The 19,771-nt window shown below is 39.6% G+C and overlaps 1 protein-coding gene across 3 annotated transcripts in view; it reads right to left on the bottom strand.

Annotated features, from left to right (window-relative positions):
- DNM1L (dynamin 1 like) overlaps positions 1-15,946 on the bottom strand; it is a 41,451-nt gene extending 25,505 nt beyond the window's left edge. For all 3 annotated transcript variants that reach the window (XM_082310455.1, XM_082310453.1, XM_082310454.1), the window contains exons 1-2: positions 15,723-15,946; positions 4,080-4,227 (exon numbers count right to left, since the gene is read on the bottom strand). In XM_082310455.1, coding sequence (XP_082166581.1) covers positions 4,080-4,227; positions 15,723-15,824 — 250 coding nt within the window. In that variant the 5' untranslated portion in view covers positions 15,825-15,946. The remainder of the gene's footprint in view (positions 1-4,079; positions 4,228-15,722) is intronic.
- Between the last annotated feature and the right edge of the window lie 3,825 nt (positions 15,947-19,771).

The raw sequence follows: 19,771 nt of genomic DNA, 5'->3' as shown, positions 1-19,771 counted from the left end.
GTGTACACTCCTCCCCCCACCACCATCACCTCATCCTTTCCTAGCTCTTGTTCTCTAAATAAAAATAAAATTAAAAAAAAAGTCCAACTTGGGAAAAAAACATGTGCACATCTTCCAACCCCTTCTGTATGTTGTACCATTTTTTTCATCCTTGACACTAACTAGATGGCAAGCTCTTTTTCACAAAAGCTCTTTTTTGCTTGTGCTTCTACAAAGCTAAGTACAATGAAGCAGTCCACACCGTTTGGGAGCTAGGGGTAAGAGATTCCTATTTGAGGCAGAGAGCAAAAAGCTGACAAAACAGTGTTGACTTAGCAAGCAATAGATCTGTATTAATTATTCCTGTGTTCCATATCAATTCTATCTGTTCAGAATTTGAACAATGTTCAGCTTCCTATCATGGGCAAAAAAAGGAACCTATAAACATTTACTAATTGACCATTCATATGTTTCCTCCTCTTTTCCATTTCCTAACAAATGAACAAGTTACCAGAATAGGTCTTAGCTACAAGACCAATTTAATAATTCATGAGACCAGGCCCAGTTCTCTTGTGAACACTGCTTCTCCTGCAATTTGGTAAGAGAACACCAGAGTGTGGTATCACCACATCAAACACATCATATGTGCTGAATCACTAGAGGCTAACAATAAACAGCAAAAGCATAATGAGAACACTTCCTTCGCACCAAACCACACACATCTCTCTAGAATAGATGTATCAGCTTGAAATGTCATGTTATGAAAACACAGCACTTCTTCATATTTAATGGAAAATTCATCTCTCTGCTATTTTCTGACTATCTTGATTTAGTGCAGTGACCACCGTACAATGGTATCACATAGCTCATTGGTGACTTTGAAGAACAGCAGAGATGATCTTCTATGTTGCATGTTAGAAAATCAGAAGTTAGTTCAAATGTCTGGCTGAAATTCTTTCTCAACAATCTTTCCCAATGTGCTCCCAAGAGCCAAATAAAAAATAAAAAAAAAAAAACAACCAACCAAACAAAAACCCCAAACAAACAAAAAACCCCAAAAAAACCAAAAAACAAACCAACCTAAACCAAAAAAACGCCAAACAAACCAACCAAAAACCCTAAATTGATATGAAATTATATTCTTTGACAGCTCACATGCATCAGAAGATGTCAAAATTAAGCTACTGGAGAGACACAATTTTTTCCTTCATAGTCACAAAGGCAGTTGTCCGTGCTTAAACAAATACCACAGGAATCCAAAGTGCTTTGTGTTAAAAACAAGGAAGCTTTCTGGATGCAAACACTCAGACAGAGGGAAAATGTAAGCTTCTAAGAACCACAGACTAGTACTATTCTTAAATGGATGTATTTATATGTAATACTAGTACATATCTAGAGCAAGCATTAGGATGGATAAAGGTGACAAATCACAACACAGAAAACACAAAATAAAGAGGCAGTTGCATAAAAGTATCTGTGCACACAGAGAGTTCATTATCAGCACATTCAGAGAGTAGCATGCCCAGACTGATATTCTCTTGTCCCATATTCAATTTGTAAAGAAGAAACCTCTCATCTAGAGAAAATCCTTTTCTGCAAGACTATGGATAGAGTTCCCTCTAGGAAATCCCAAACACATATTCAACCCTACCTCAACATCCACCTCATAACAAACAAAAATATGACCTGTAATAGTATAGTGACTTATTACAATGTCAGACAGCATAGCCAGGATAAGAGGTTGCCATCTTTTTTCTTTCCAAGCTACTTGATCCCATCTTCTCAGAAGACACAATCTGTACATATGCTAAACCAGATCAGTGACAAAACCATTTAGACTGCAGTTTGCCTTAATTTTGGAGGGAGAAGAGAGGCATTTCAAATGCAACTGGTAATTCATAAAGGTTTGTCTGTTCTTACCAAACAAGCCCACGTCTGTCTCAAAGGAACATCAAGAAGAAATTGTAACATGTACATCTTACATATTGATTTTTTTCCCCCAAAGATCTAAATGGGCCTTGTAAATATTAATTTAGCCCAACATCCTTATGCAATAATATCATTATCCATTTTAAATTTAAAATCTGAATCCCCAGATCAAATGCAACCTACAACAGAAAGGCTCTGCCTTGACTCAGAATACTATAATTACAAAACCATCTTTTATACCTGTAAAGTTGCAGAGCAGAACAAAATCATAGAATCAAAGAATGGTTTGGGTTCGAAAGGACTGTAAGGATCATCTAGTTCAAACCCGCCTGCCATGAGCAGAGACACCTTCTACTAGGCTGGGTTGCTCAAAGCCCCATCCAACCTGGCCTTGAACGCTTCCAGGGATGGGGCATCCACAACTTCTCTGGGCAACCTGTTCCAGTGCCCCACCACGCTCATGGTGAAGTGTTTCTTCCTTATGTCTAATCTAAATCTACTCTCTTTCAGTTTAAAGCCATTACCCCTTGTCCTATCACTACATGCCGTTGTAAAAAGCCCCTTTCCAGCTTGCTTGTAGGCCCCCTTCAGGTACTGCAAGGCTGCTATAAGGTCTCCCCAGAGCCTTCTCTTCTCGAGGCTGAACAACCCCAGCTCTCTCAGCCTGTCTTCATAGGAGAGGTGCTCCAGCCCTCTGATCATCTTTGTGGCCCTCCTCTGGACTTGCTCCAACAGGTCCATGTCCTCCTTATGTTGCAGGCCCCAGAGCTGAACACAGTACTCCAGGTGGGGTCCGATATTTCTCAAATCACATTTTATCCTACAACTCAGAATCAAAGCATTCTGAAAAGTACTAGAAACTATACACTGCACAATGCAAGTAATATAAAACCACATTTAAAGAGATCAAATGTGCCATTTCTAAGAGGTTGCCCAGAGACTCTCTGAATTCTCCACCCTTGGAGGTTTTCAAGACCCAACTGGATAAAGCCCTGAGCAACCTGGTCTTCAGTTCAGAGTTGGCCCTTTTTTGAGGAGGAGGTTGGACTAGAGACCTAGAGATCATTTCCAACCTGAATTGTCCTACAATCTCTCACAATCCAGCACACTCTGGATTGCACACTAGAAGTTCTTTATTGTTATGAACCCGAATTGTGTTCTCTGCTTGCAGCAATAATGAAAATTAGAGCTTAAACCTTTTAAACTGCACAATATCAGTAACTGTTCTTCAGAAACCAAAAGCTATAAATATTACATGAAAATAAATACTGTAAAGAACTTCTGATGCCTTGACTTACTATTGCTAGAAACAAATTTTAAAAAAAATTTGAACACGAGAATTAATAATTACAGCCCCAAGTTTATCACGCCATCAAAACCCTGTGTACTTTTTACTGTCTACATCAAAAAGCTAAGATTTATCTTACGATCAGAAGGTGGATGTACCCCTGCTGCTCTTTCATAAAATCAAGAGCACTAGTTAGTACAGAATGAGCGTTTAAACTCCCAAGGGACAACTGAGGTTACTTTCTTGATCTGCTGAAGGATAACATAGAAACACTACAGAAGACACAAGCTTCAAACTAGACAGCTTAAGAACATTTAAAGTGTTGTTCCTGATGTGCTTGGAATCTTTCAGTGCAGCCCAGTAAGGCAGCATCTCTAACCTACAGAACGTGTCCATTAAATTCTGTTTGCATCTACTACAAGTTTGTTTTCATTTCTCCTTTTTCCATTCTATTCAGAACTTATCTATTTCCTAACCTCCTTCTAAAAAGTCACATATTCATCCTCTCAAGGAAAAACCTTATTTATACAGCAAAAGGCGGGGGGGGAAACAAACACACAAGAAAATCATGTTCTCTACACTCTAGACAATCATTATCATAACTGAAATGCTTTCTTTGGCCTGCTTTTCTCTAAAGTGTTTCCTAAGAACAAACAGGAAAGCTTAAAACATTAAAGATATTTTGAATATCCAAAAAGATTTTGACTTTGTGACATTTTTAAATGGACAGAACAGATGTGACAACAGCTATGTTTTCTTCCAAGTAAATTTTAAAAAGCACACTCAAGTTTTAAGATTACAACAACTGATTTTTCAGTCAAATGAACAAGAAAGATTAAAAGTCTCTTTCCTACTAGGCAAAACACTCTTGGATCACACTTACCATTTTCATCTCCAGCTGTTTTCCGACCATCCTCTGCAGAAACATGCACCAGCTGCAGAATAAGGGGTCTCCGGGTGACAACTCCAGTACCTCGTGGGAGCAGATCCCTCCCCACAAGACTTTCCAACACAGAACTCTTTCCACTGCTCTGAAAATTGGAATACAGCTACATGATTTTCTTAAACATCAAAATGCTGTAATATTTTACTTTTAGCTTGGTTTCATCACTCCTGCAAACACTGCTCTATTCTGTCCTCTGCTATACAGTGCCCAAAGGAGCACCTGATAGACTCACTGCATCTAACACAGTGGTATGACACTGCATAGGCACTAAAGGACACAAGTCTGCTATAAACCAATAACTGTCTAAACCTGCTTGGGATACTTAAAAGCCATGGGACACTTAAAAGGCATGTAGATAGCTGTATTTTCTATCGCTTAAGGCTAAATTAAACACGTAACAGGTTCCAGAAAAATTAATATCCTATTTAACATTTTCTACCCCAAATATTAGTCTCTGCAGAAAAATTTTTTGGAAAGAAAAAATTGTGTTTCTTTACAATGCTCAGAAGGAAATTCTATGTCTTCTACTATGAAATTTTCTAACATCTTGCAGCAAAACTTCACTCTCTAGATTAAGGAATTTAACCTTCTGTTAGTGTTAACATGGACTGGCCATGTTAATACTAACAAGAGCATTATACAAAAAGATATTAACTGTGTACACTTGAGTACATTAAGGTATTACAATCTTATATTCCATTCAGTTTGTTGGTTTGTTTTTTTTTTTTTTTGTATAATGTATTATATCAGCTTCATAAGTGCAGACTTTGTTTTATACTCTAAATATACAAACATTGTTTTATACTGTCTCTCCCACTCTCTCTCTCTCTGTGCATATATAAGCATTTACAACTGAATTGACTGCAAACATCTGTCTACGTAATAACAAACTGTAAGAAGTTGTGAAATACTTAATACTTAAATTACAAATTCACTTTGAGAGTCTCCATTTAAAACGTTCTCCTGTAGCACTTTTGTATAAAATGCAGAATTGGGCTACATGGTCCAATAAGCAGCTGTGAACACATGGGTTTTAAGAGTGATTCAGAACTACTGCCATGTTAAAACTAACAATAAACAATAGACCCAGATATGTCAACATAATACTTTGAAAGTCTGACCAATAAGATTTTGTCTTTTTAATAGAACTGTATTAAACTCTTCCAGTTTTCTGCAGCTGGAAAGTCAACACGGGCATGCCATGAGAAAACCTCCTCTGACAATCATTGCCATCAGCTAGGAAATGTTCCGGTATTAATGGTACTACCAAACAATTCTCTGAAAAAAAAAACAAAAAAACAAAAAAAAACCCACAACAGCAAACAAAAAAAACCCAAACAGATGCTTTTGACAGCTAGACTGTGCACTACTGCTGTAAAACCTCAATTCAGCTTACCAGTTCTGAAAGAACAAGTTCAAGACTTCTAGTAAATCATGAGTACATAACCTAGCATAACATGAAATAAAAGCAGTGTTGAGTATCTTTTAAACATCATACATTTAGTGACATCTTAGGTAACTTTTCTAAAAACTGAAAAATAGATCAGCAGAGATCAAGCAACACAGTGCTATCAGACAGCACATTTCTACTAGGGCAATAAGACAAGACAGGAACATATTACATGAGAGCATTAGAACCTATTAAAATAGGACTTGTACACAGAAACACAAAATAAACATTAAAATACAAGGCTAAAACCCTAGAAATCTCGAACGATGACGACAAATGAAAGCCTTCTTTTCTTCCAACACTTTGTAACTATGCTTTATGCCACAGAAAAATGCTGTTTTATCAAGTGTCATTTGTCTCAATAAGTGGATAACAAACCAATGCAGACTATGTATATTTTTCAAAGTAAATCTAAGTCAAATTTGACAGCAGTGAGGTCAATTGTCTCAAAAGAGTAGGACAGGGTCACAGGAAAGAGAAATGCAGCTTTATTAATATTTTTTGCTTCAAAAGACTCCCCTAGAAAGTAATTAATAATTTTCTTCAACTGACCTTCTCCAGTCAACTTTGGGCACCTTCCCTGCAAGGAGCTTATGACAAGATATTGGGCACTGAAATCTTACCAAAGAGTAACTGAAGAACAATCTGGCCAAAGCACAAACTCTAGAACCCTCCCTATGAGAGCTCCCATTGTAGCATACTTCTGAAGAATTACCGATACTACAGTATGTGAAAAAACCATGAATTTTAGAGTGACAAACAACAAACCACTTCTTAAACTTCATAATCTGAAACAAGTGGAATGCTGCTCAAAAAGATGAGACATGATAAAGGTTCATCAGCTGCACTGGGAAAAAAACCCAAAACCACCAGAGTTTCATTTATTAAAAATATTTTTAACATCTCTTGAGCAAGATTTCTTACACATGGGTGGAATGATCACGCAGTCTCAAAGACCTGGAGGTGAAACTTAGATAAAGTGGCTTCTCCTGAACATGTAATCCAAGTAGAGAAGGGATAGCAATAACTAGCTGAAGTCCTTACCAAGAACCTCATCAAGACAGGAAGCCAAAATCCACGGGACAAGTTGCTGCACACTACTGCTCACTGTTTGGTCTTTCCAAAAGAGCGGTATTGCAGGAAGCTGAGACTACTACATATGGAACTAGAACACCGTGTCTTACACCACTCCCACAGTTATCTTTGGATGCAGAAGGAACGACCTGGATCCTTTGCAAATGTAAAGTCATACATTAGATGAGACGCTACAGTACTCCGCACATCAGGAAATTTCTTTCAAATTGCATTATGTTTCCTTCTTCCTTATTAAAGCAATCTGTTCTTGGAACATAATACAGTATCTAATGACGCACTCCTTCATCCGGGCTCCATACCCCTCCATTACCAAGAATTGTCTGGGAACACGGTAAAGAAAACAGTAAACACAAAGCTCATCTTTTTTCTGCCAGCGGGGGAAAGTGAGGGATATGGGGTCTGTTCAGAATACAAATTCAGTTCAGCCAGTCCTTCATACAACCAATGTAGACAGAGACTAATACTGATGACCAAAGATACCACAGAATTTTTAGGAATAAGTCTGCAGCAGCATCACGCATGTTTTGTCATCTCATTGTAATGCTCATCATGATCTTAAGCACAGACTGAAATGCATAAACTCATTTTATGACCCGTCCAGAAAAGCATTAACAAATTCTAACCTTTTGTAGCAGATCAGTCAGGTTTTCCTCTGGACCCATACCTGATCCTAATTTGAAATATCTATAAGCTGTGATATCTAGAGGAACTTTATATAGATTGCTCAGGAAAAAAAAACCAAGTACAGGAGCACCTTGCTGTCTGTTGCTTCTTTAACCATTGTGTCAGACTTCCACTGCTGAGTATTTAACACTCTGCTCTGTTAACCATCATCAGCCTCACAGATAAGCACTTGAGTTTGATGGGTGGTAAAACCATTTTTCCTACAAGTACTAAGATAAGAAGAGATGACACACCCAGGGACTTCAATATTTTATTTCAATACATACTGACAGTATATATGATGTAAATCTTCTCAGCTTTCTCACTGCCTCCTTAACAGTTATATTTTCATCATTGTCAACATCATCTTCAGGTTAACCTAAAACAATCAAGGATAAAGGGCACAATAACAGAGAAACAGTTGTGAACTTACTCTCACAAATTAAAAAGCTGAAATCTGTAAGAACTGTGATCCACTCCAAAAAGCTGGCATCTCTACTGTTTAGCAGTCCTAATGATCTTGCTTCGGCCTCCCTATCCTTCATTTCTTCTTTGCTCGTCCCTCCATATTTCAACTGTGTGCACTTCGTAAGTATCAAAAGGCATTTGCTCCCATCCATTACACTAATTCTTATGAGGAAATTTGGTTTGCAACCTCCTGTATTACTAACCACATTTTCAGGAATTCAGAGGCAGCAGACAGCAGTGCATGATTTTATAGTTGTCCAGCTTCATTAACAGCAAGAGATGTTGCTTACAAAAACACTTCAGGGTTGTTGGCAAGCCAAATGGAAGAGACTCTGTACTGAAAATTTTGAAGTAACACTATGAACAACCGTTCAAATTCATCCCAAATATTTACTTCATTGGCTTTCTTATTCTAAGTCCTCATTAGCATTCCTAATTTTAGAAGACTTGCGCCCTATACCCAAGAGCATGCAAAGATGCCCTCTCCATATCCAAAAGAGAACCCTTATCCAATCCTTTTCCACTATTGATAGTTACCCTCCACTTTGAGCCCTGTCTATAGGTACAAAGGCCTAGAAGACCCTGCTGGTGAAGTCCAAGGCAAAGAAAGCACCAAGTGCCTCCACCTTGGTGAGCAAGCAAGCCCATATTTCCCTCATTTCTCTTTTTTCTTCTTAAACTGCTAATGCAGTGCTGGAAGTTCTTCTTGTTGCTTTTGATGTCCCTTACCAGTTTCAACTCTAGTGGAACGTTGGCTTTCTTAATAGCATCTCTGCATATGCAGGCAGTATTTTTATATCCTTGAGCAAGCTTGTCCTCACTTCTACATGCTGCATGAGTCTTCTGCGTTGAGTCTCAAGTCATGAGCTCCCTCCACGCTGCTCTCCTTAAATGTCTACTCATTTTCCTGTGGATTTGTATGGACTACTGTTTCATGCTCCAATGAGGTTGTCCTTAAAGGCATGCCAGGTCTCTCAAATTTCATGGTCCTGTGACTCACTGGATCCCACCAATTAGCTCAGTAAATAAGCCAGAATCTGCTCTTATTCTTAGGAAGTCCATGCAGCAAGAAGGCAATAAAAACAGAGACTCATGTGGAGTCTCACTGATGCACAAGAACCACGAGATTTTTTAGTCATTTGCTCAGATTGTCGCATATTTCAAGTATTATTAAAATGATAACAGACTTGTATCAGCTGCAACAAATTTCAAGTCATCTTACAAGAATCTGCTGCCTTCCTTCTGTCTGTCTTTAGACTTCATAATCGCTTTGTGAAGCCAATGTAAAATAAATCATCTGCGGGGAAAAACCTTTATAAGGAAACATGTCCAATAAACTACTGGGGAACTTCCAACAAGAAAATTGATTGAAAGGGGTGTGAACTTTGTGCATTGCTTTTAATAGGACAAACTAGTAAATTCTTTATTATTTATTCAAATAGGAAAAAACTGCAAAGAACTCCTGCAACACAACACAGATTTACTGCAGGACAGCACAAGAAAATAAAAAGGCAGCGATGTCAGTATTTCCTATGATTTTTTTCAGTGGCACAACAATAACCAACATTTTAGAAAAACAGTAAGGAACTGCAAAGTAGGAGAGATTTCTCAATGACACATAATAATTCCTGAAGAATTCTCTTAAAAGAAGCAATGCATCTACTTTAGCACCCAAAGCAGAATGGTGGCAATTTTGCAGTTTCTGTCATACAAGAATTACAAAAGTCCTGCTGGCTAAATCATTCTCTTAGCAATACATACATATATGGTTTACTAAATTTTAATTCTATTATTGGGAAGTATAAGCTAATGCATTTTTGCTGGGGTCTCATCCATAGGAATATTACCCAGATAGGTGCTCTGAAAAGTTCTCTGCAGTAGCTACCCTGGAAGAGTTCAGCATGCTAGAACTAAAGAGCAGCATGATTTTTTTTTTCTTTCCTTGTTTTGCGATAATGAATTATTCTGAAATAAAAGGTCAGCACACATGCAATTCCAGAGCAGTTCCACAAGGAAACTGCTCTGGTTGGAATACCTATTATGGCAGGATTTTCTTATGTGAACTAGGGACACCTCAAGCTACGCTGGTTCTAAACAGCCAACAAATTTAAAAACGTATTTACTAATCAGAAGAGAATTCTGAAGTTATAAGCAGGCCCAATGAATTACTGTAGGACATTACTGGAAACAAAATTATACTTCTAGAAAGATGCAGAAGAGCTAACAGGCTGATCCCAACTTGAGAAAGCAGTGAAACCAGCATAATGCACTGCTGGCTGTTTCAAAATACATTTTTGCTGTGAAAGACCTTCTCCGGATTACAAGACTGTTGCTCCTGCAGGCCATTCTGCATTCACTTGAACAGAGAGCTTCCCTGAATCAGTCAGGAGGAAACTGGAAGCCACACGAACTTCCTCCACAAAAGACAGCTTATGTACAAGTAGTAAGGAAAGCCATAATTTGCAGAGCTCAGTCAAAATTCTTCAGGAATCCTGTATTTACACCATATCTCAATGTAATACATGCCAAACAACAGCAAATAGAGAAAAGATTTGCAGATGTATTCTGTCTCAATACATCAATTCCCAAAGTCCTCCAATAATTCACCTAAGAAGAAAATACCTCATGTAATTAGAAAGAATGAGTACAGAACTTCTCTAAGTTAGACCATGGAACTGTGGTATTTGAAGATCCACATTTCAAAGCCGTATAGACTGACCTTACATAGTATTGCTTATTCTACTATATTAATTACTTTTTCAGTAAAATGTATCAAAACAAAGCCAATTTGTATCTTCAAATTAAAACAGTTCTAAACAACAGGGATAAAAAAAAAAAAAAAAATTAAGAGAAAGCCAGTCAGCCTTCTGGCTACTATACAAACAAATCTTTTCCAAGAACTACACAGCCGTTTTCTCTCCAGATTCTGAAACATACTCGCTAGGGCTTTCAGCTTTAAAACTCTTCCCCTTTATTTTCCTGAAAGCATGTTTCCTTTGTGCTGTCCCCTGTGGACAAGATACAAGACCCATCCATTCTCATTAAAATACAGGTTTTTCAAGAAAAACAATTGCCAATCACAAGATGAACAGGACCCTGGCAGCAAGCACACAAAACTTGTGGGGAAAAAATACCACTTCATTCACATCCTTCTACAACTGTGTATTCTCTCCACTCTTCCAAAATAACTGGGCATTTGCAAACAATAAAATCGGTATCTTCATTTAAAAGATGCTTAATATTGCTTTCATATTAAAAATCTGAAGAGATTAAAGGCAGGATGAGGAGATCACGATTATTAGACCTATAATTTTATTTTAATTCATATAAAGTCTGCACATAGACACAGTGAAAACACCATCCTTCCAACCATAGAAGCCTTCAGGACCTAAAAAGCATAACTGTTCAGAAACTGAGAGGGCCCATCGGAGAAAAGAAACAGCACAATGCCAAATGTTGTTTGCACTATATAACTTCAGCAGCAAAATTTATATTATGTCTGGTAAATGTAAACAGCTAATTATTGTCAGCCTCACTTTGCTGCTTGTCTGAAACAGACACCAGAACAGTCAGGGCATGATTTGACAGGAGGAAGGGATGGCAAGAAGTTAAACAGTTATGCCCCAAACCAGATAACAGTGAAAGTCAGATATCAAAACAAACAAGAAACCAAACCAGGAAGTTTGCAAAACATTTAGGAGAAAAACCAAGCTCTCCCCAGCCAGCATAGCCAGCACTGAAGCTATGCTCTAGTTACATCCCCTTTTACAAATGTAGATACAAATGTCTTTTTGCATCTGCTTGAAATCGGAGAAAAGATCACTGGAACAGAAGAAAAAAAAAAAAAAAAAAAAAAGAAAAAGACAACGAAGAGAGGAGGGAGGAAGACATTCCTGGGTTTTCCTGGTTGCTTCGTACAAGCTGGAGTTTCCATCACCTAAAACTGGCTTTTCACCAACACAATGTAGGATACATTGAATAAACTGAATAAGCCGCAGTGGCTTAAATTTCTGTTCCTCCTCACCTTCCCTGATAGGGAAGGGTCACAGAAGCTCTCTAGAGCATTCAAAGTTTAAGACCATAATGCCAGTCTCTCTTAAACCAGATGCTCTGATACAGCATCCACTGGATTCTTCTCCTCATCCCAGTAGCCAGGACCATACATTAACTTCCCACTGCTGTCAGCTTCTTAATGGGCAAATTACCATCCTAACTGTTCAGCCTAACAGAATATACAGTTATATACATATCCAAATGCTCAGGCTATCTATTATCTCAGATCAAGAAGCCTTCCTGCTTGGCAACAAAAATTGGTTTAGTCTTGAAATATCAAACATGATACTTATTTCAAACAGCAAAAAAAAGAAATAAATGTAATGCTCATCTGTGAGCCAATCACAGAGGCTAACGAAACAGCTCTTTCGGTCAGAAACATCCAACAGAACAGTCTATGTTAAATATTGTACACCTCCCCATTTGAAGTCCCAAAATAGCATTAACTGAAGACCGAGGAAAAGTACTATATAAATGTACACCTGAAAGGTCATTTAAGAATCTCATTGTGAATTTCACTAGTTGCTAGATCAATTTCACCATGATGTCTCTACTAGAATCAACACTACCAAGTATAAATAAAGTACAAATAAAGTACAATAAGTACAAATAAAGCCCACAACTTGCTTTTGTAATGTGGGTATTGGAAGAACTTTGCTACAAAAATGACACTAAAGTTTGTATATAACTAGGTCAATGACTTCTAAAAACCCAAAACACATTCCAAGAATTGATGAGCTGAAAAAAATAAAGGCTATTCATTCTTATACATCTCTAGGCAGAGATTTTGTTGTTTGATTGGGTTTTTTTTAATTTTATTCTAAAACTCATGCCCACTTTCATAGTGTAGGCATTACATTTTTGTGATAGCATCTATGTGCCCTTAACATACAAAAAGCCATAACTAACCATACTTCTTTTCTTCCCCTTGCCTCCTTTTATTATAATGTGTTTGGTTGGGGCACTTCAACACCACCTTGCTATCCCTCACAAGTATGGATCACAAAGCATTTGTATAAAATACATCAAAAGGTTGGGTATTACAGGATTATTGAACAAATATTGTTTATATAGTATTCCCAGCCTGGGCTTTTTTTTTTTTTTTTTTTTCCTCTCACTTCAGTAATACAGTTCTAAAAATGGAACTGACATACTGAATTGGGGGAAAAAATAGAACACCTATCTGGGAATGGCAAAAAAAACCCTGAAATAGTGATGAAAAGTTGGCAATCTGAGGGTGTCATCCGAGTTCTATCAGCAGCAAACAGAGTCTTCAATTTTCTTAATAGACCCTGTACTAGGACACAGAAATAACATACATGGTATTTATGTGGACAACGAGAAGGAATTCTCATACGACTGAGTCACAGGAACACCACTAAAAGAAGTGTGAGAGGCCATCTAAATATGTAAAATTTACTGAGAAATATTTTGTAATTAGTACCAAAATCCATCTAGAAAGAGGAAAAATTAAGACATTTCAACTGCTCAGAACACAAGGACGGTAGGAAATGAATCCCAAAACAACAGAGCAGGGGCAAAGGGGACATGGGAAACAGAAAACATTCAAAGCTAAATTAAGGATTATAAGCAGTTTCTAGTTCTACATACTCTAGAAAAGAAAGAATTAACTTGATGCACAGAAGTAGAAATAAATGAGAACTGAAGAAAGATATAAACACAAACCAATAAAAGGGTAGAGAAGAGATCCAGGAGACAGGTGAGAAAAATAAGCAGCAAAAGCTACTTAAAAAAGCATTTTTCTTCTCCTTGTTGAATATGTAAAAAGGTCATGTAACAAAAGCAACAGGCAAACTGGAAGGAAAAAAAAGCAAAATCAATTAACAGAGAGTTACAGAAATCTTAACTGGTAACATTTGTTTCGTATAAAGAAAAATGGAGGTGCAAAATTCAAAACTGTGAATATTATTCAAAGAAGAAAAAGACTGCATATGCCAGTAGGTTACAAACAAAACAACTGTGTGAACAAACTTAAAGGCCACATACCACTTAACCAAAAATATCTCAAGAGACAAGATTGTTCCAAGGCGCATTTCAAAAAACCATGGAAGCAAGCTACCAGCAGCAAAACTATCAGCTCTAAGGCCATATTTAAGACATCTCCAGAAATCTCGTCTACAATAAACTAACTTCAAATGAATAAAATTTTATTTAAATTATTTTAAGACTCATTGCGCAAAATAACCATCTACAGAACTACCATATCAGTAAAGACAATTATTTCTTCCAACAACCCTGACTAAAAACAAAACAAAAAAACAAGATACAGCTTGCTACATATTTTGCTGTATATTTTCCTGGAGTCTATAAAGGACTTTGTTTTGGCATGCTAAGAAGTATCATACCAATTCAAGGGTTTTTATGAATATACTGAATATAGCACTGAAAGGAGATGAATACTGATGGGTAGACTACTGAAGGTCAAATGCATGTCAATACTGTCTTAACTCTCAGTGTCTACTGTACATACTTATGAAAAGTTAACTAGGACAAAGTTGTTTAAAAGGATGATAATTAAAAAATAAAAGCCACTTCACTGCATTTCATAAAGTGAAACAGAAAAAAATACTTTATTAATTTTACATAGAAAAATGCCACACCTCTGCCTTGCACTTCCTGTTGCAGAACTAAACTGAAACAAAACAAAAAAAAAAACAACCAAAAAAACAGCTTGCTTGTACAATTTTTAATATAAAGGAGATTAAATGTCTTCATAAAGTGATGGACTCCTGCCAGCTACAAAAATAGCAAGTGCCTAATATAACTTACCAGAGCAAAGTCTCTCCCACCCAATTCAAGTATTTTAGATCTATTTTATCAAGTGGCTGATATAAAGTCAATGAATCTACCTGATTTATATTGGTATAACAGAATGACAGCTGGTTGCCTCACAACTAGTTTGACACTGTAGCTGGCTTCAAGCAAACCTATTCCATGCTTCAGCAATGTGCAAGCTTTAAACATACAGCTCATGTGTTTTAAGTCATATAATGAAATCCCTGACTGCAGAGTAGCTGGTATTACTATCTTAGGTAGGCATGCTATTGTCAAATAACATCACACATTCAATAAACACTCTTAATTTCACAGAAACAAAAAGACAGATCCATTAACTTCAAGTTTTAGTTCTGTTTAGCATTTCATTTTCAATTCCCTTATGACTGCTGCAGTTCTGATCACACATGACGGAAGTTTTGCTGAAGAACGGCATCCCATTTGAGTAGATCTGAAAGGGCGTGAGCTATCTTCGAGCCCAGCAGCAGCACTATCAGGCTGAGACGCACACGTTGTAACTGCTACAGCCAACAAAGGCTGGCTTCGCCTCTCGCCTTCGTTCCCCATCATCAGCTAATACAAAGAGGTCCAAACGGCAGAAGAACTCGCAGCAAGAGAAAACGATCCACGTCTGCAAGATGCCGTTCCGCTACCACATCCCTTCTATTCAGCCCCCCACGCCCGGTGTGGGGGGCCGACGCGGGGCAAGGGGAGAGGCAGGGCAGGCCCTCCCGGCAGCCCTCGAGTGCTCCTCCACCGTTCAAACCGCTACCGAGAAGCGCGAAGGGGAGGGAGGCCGGTGGAAGAGGCACTCCCATTGCAAATGGTGGGGAGCCCGGGGAGAGAATGGCGGGGGGGGGGGGGGGGGGGGGGGGGGAAGCCCGCCGCGGCCGTCCTCGGCTGCCCGCGTCCCCCCGTGCCCTTGGCGGAGGCGACCACGGGTCAGCAGCACCGGAGGCGCGATGGACGCCTCGACTTTGCCCTCAGGGCGGTAAGGGCCCGCACCGCCCGCTCCCCCACCCCGGCCTGGCCCGACCTGCCCCGCCTCGCCTCACCTGCGTGCCCACCACCACGATCTGCGGCAGTTGGATGATGTCGGCCCCCACCGTGTTGAACACATCCTGCAGCTTGTTAATCACGGGGATCAGCGCCTCCATAGCGGCGGGGGAGGGCAAGGGCCGGGGGAAGGCGTCGGCGATGAATGGGCGCGACGGGCAACGGCTCCCGTCAACCGCCCCCTCCGCCTGCCGCCATTGGAGCCGGCCCCCGCGCACGGCGCAGCTCCCAGCAGGCTGTGCGCGCCCGCCGGGCGCAGCCCGGCCGCAAACCCCGCCAGGCATCATGGGAGTTGTAGTGCAGGGGGGGAGGCCCGCAGGAGAGCGCGCGCGGGCGCCCTCTCAGGCGGCGGCGGCCGTTGGGGGCTGTCAACCGCCGCCGTGTAGCGGCCCCCTCCCGCCCAGGGAGGCAGAGCTCCTGCTTTCCAAGCGCCCAGGGGCCAAAAACATTTGAAGATCAGACGGCGTAGTCGCTGTGGTCTTGTACTACAAGCCATTCCCAGGTTTTATTCTATCCTTTGGTACGATAAAGCTGATCCCCTCCGGGGATCACCAGTAGCGGCGCAACCTGCAAGTTGAGGTGCTGCAGGCAGCCCGTGTGGGGGAGGCAGGCCTCATCATTGCCCAGGGTAGTTTTTAGCAAGCAGCATAGAGCGGCAACATTTATTCAAGTCACCGTGTTTTGAAAACTCTTGAAAAGCGAGAAATAACCAAATGTGTGCCCCCACTGCCCTCGCCACTGCTTCACTACGTGTGGTGTCGCTGCTGCCCAAATACCTCAAGGAAGAGATGCTGAATGGCAAATTGCTAGACTTCGTCAGCATCTGGTCTTACAAAGCCAACAGAGCAGGAAAATAAAACTGCTGGGGGTGGGGAGGAAGCATTATGGAGGCCTCTTCTTGGGGAGAAAAGAACTGGAGATCTGGTCCTGCAAACTGTGCAGCAAAAAGAATGTTCTCCCACTCTATGTTCCTGTCCATTATAATGGACACATTTTGAATGGCTGTATTTATTCTGTTTGTTTTTTTGTGGATACTTTTGTTTTCGCTGTGAGTCAGCTAATGTCAATCTGAAGTTTTCTAACTCAGGTGTATAATAGTAGGTTTGGATGAGGTGTCTGGCAGGGCTTGGGAAGTGGGAAACTGTATGAGATCTAATACTCAGTTGCGTTACACGAAAAGACAGAATGAAACCAGAGGATGACACTTGTGATGCGTGATCACAACAAATAGGCTGTCTGATCCTTAAATGTCTTTCCCTTGAGTGCATTTTCTCAATGATAAATTATGAATACGCTAGCACGGAATTGAATTCTGGCTTTGTCCTTTCTTGTAAACCAACAGATTAAAAATGCTTCCAAAAATTTCAGCTTCTGGATGGCATTAGAATTTATGTTCTTTTTCTATATAGATTAGTCTTTTCCAGTTCTTCATATCTTGAAACCCTCAAATGTTGAAAGAAATAACATACAAAGGAAATATATTCTTGTCTATATATCTTTACAACAAAGTTTCTCATTCTTACCCAGGAAATTTCACGCTGCTTGTCAGAGGGCTAATATTTCGTGATAAAAGCATAAAGATGGCTAAGCAAACTGAAATGCTCAAAAATGTGTATTCAGCACGGAGAGAAACAGTTAACGTGTGTAAAACTTTGTGAAGAAGGTCCCGAATGACCTGTTGGTGAGGGTTTCTTGCCGTAGCCACGCAGGCATCGTTATCCAGCAGTTTCACCCATTAGCTTTCACTGTGCTGGAGCCGATTGCACTCAGAGATCATCAATACCAGGATGCCATTTGGCATCTGCCTCTCCTGCTTCCAGGACAATAGCAAACGTTCCCCGCATTGTACACCTGACACAGCCAATACTCTTGCTACAGGGTTTGCTGTTCCCTGTCTAGCGTGGAGCCTCATCGCCTCTCCTTCCTTGAGTTCCCGGAAGGAAAAGAAAAGAAAGAAGAAGAAGAAAAAAAAGCACCCCTGTTGCACAGGAATAGAAGCTGCTTGCACCTGAAGTAGACAGATAACACCAGCTTGTTTCTCTATGTGAATCTCTTTTCTCCTGCCACTTTCATTTTGCCATATGACCTCATGGACACCACTGTGAAATGGAGCAAGTGCAACCTGGTTTATATTTTGATTTAGACCAGAAGTGGGACATCTCGGAGAGAATGTAGAACTGGAAAAGCGTCAGAGAGGGACAACAAGGATGATGAAAGGTGTGGAACAGCTTCAATATCAAGACCAACTAAGTAAGCTAGGAGTCTTCACTCTACAAAGGAAATGGCGAGGGGTAGGGAGGACTAGAGGTCTGTGTAATCATTATCAGCCTGGAGTTGGTCGAAGAGCATCAGTTTTGTTTACTCTCCCTTCCAATACAAGTATTTTGGGAGCATCTAATGAAACTAGAAGGAGCCAGGTCAGAACAAAACAAAGGCAGTAGCCCCTCATGGCTGGGTTGTTGAGCTCCTTGTGAAAGGATGTTGTAGACAGTAAAAGTTTAAATTGATTCAGATGGCGTTTGGACAAGTTTAAGGAAAAGAAATGTATTGCATGTAAATAAATAGCTATGCAGGAATCAAATCTAGCTCTGGATGTTTCTGAGCTGACAATGGTTGGAAGCTGGGAGAGTATCATGCAGAAGCACTGCGTGTGCTTGCCCTTTAGTCTGTCCCAGTATGGCTATTCTTAGAATTGTATCAGTGTAATATTTCAAGAAGCACACAAAGAAAATATCAGTTGCTGAATCAAGTTGAGATAACCTAGCCTGCCCCGCAGAGATGTCGAAAGACCTATCAAGAGCAGAATACCTAAATAAAGAAGGACAGCACAGATGGAGGAAGTGAATTAATGAAAGAAAGCAAGAAGAAAGGACTAAAGAAGATATAAGACGAGGAAACATCAGAATGAAAAGTTTAACACGTTGTACATTTCTGGCTAAAAAGTAGGACCCAGAAATGCCTCTGCTATGAAGTGTCATCTCCTGCACCAACTCACAAAATCCAGCCCTTACCTCAGCCCGGTTGAGGACTGTGCCAAAGCAATGAACATTTTAACAAGCAATGGTCATCTGTAGCTTTAATTCTGACTTTCCCTGGCTGACTTTATCGTGCTGAGCAAGAAACTCAAAGATCTGATAAAAGGCATTAGTAGTCAGACTGGTTATTTACTAAAAGTTAATTGACGTGAGGAAACAGGAACTGCCACACTGAATCTGACCTGACATCAGTCTACCTCAGACAGTCATCTCTAAGATGGTCCAGCACCAGCGCTCTGGGGAAAATACAGAAATGCAGTAATAAGATCTTCTGGTCCCCAAACTATGTATCAAATAATTTTGATATTGCTATAAGATCTGAAGTAGACAGTTCAATATTTCTTCTGTTTTATGTTACTGGAAACTAGATTGCTTTACTTACCATATAATAGTTTTTTTGTCCCATCACGCTAAATTCGTGGCTCCAGTGACATCTTGTGACAGTAAACTTCGTGATCTAATTATTCATAGTGCAAAAAATCAGTTTGGTGTCAGTTTTAAATTTGTCATCTTCTAATTTCATTTTAAGCCTCCTTGTTTTTATGTTTAAAGTCAGGAGAACAAAATTTCCAGTCTTTCTTCTCCATGACATGAATTTCTTTATAGTTTTGCATCATCACCTGCTTCCATTTTTCCTCAGATAGCTGGAGTCTCTTTATATTGACATACTGACAGTAGTGGACAAGTCATTTGCCATTTAATTAATTTATGCCAGAGAAAGAGACCACAAAGTAGCACCTCAGTAAAGGATATTTCCTTGCCGTCGTATTTGTCTAAAGAAAGAAATATTTTATTACCATACCGAAATGTATCAAGTATGTAACATAACATTTGCACTGCGTACGTAGTCATACTACTTTGTACTGCACAAACACTATTAGCAAAATACTTTTGTAAATTATTCCTTGGTAATGTCACCTTTTGGAACCATGTAATGCAGCGATTATATGGGTCTGGCAGAGCCTGGTTTTTCATGAAGCCAAACTGAATGGTGTTTTTGTATTCTCCAGAGC

Source organism: Platalea leucorodia, assembly GCF_965183815.1.
Source record: "Platalea leucorodia genome assembly, chromosome: 4".
Lineage (NCBI taxonomy): Eukaryota > Metazoa > Chordata > Aves > Pelecaniformes > Threskiornithidae > Platalea > Platalea leucorodia.
This window is presented reverse-complemented; position numbering and strand designations above follow the sequence as displayed.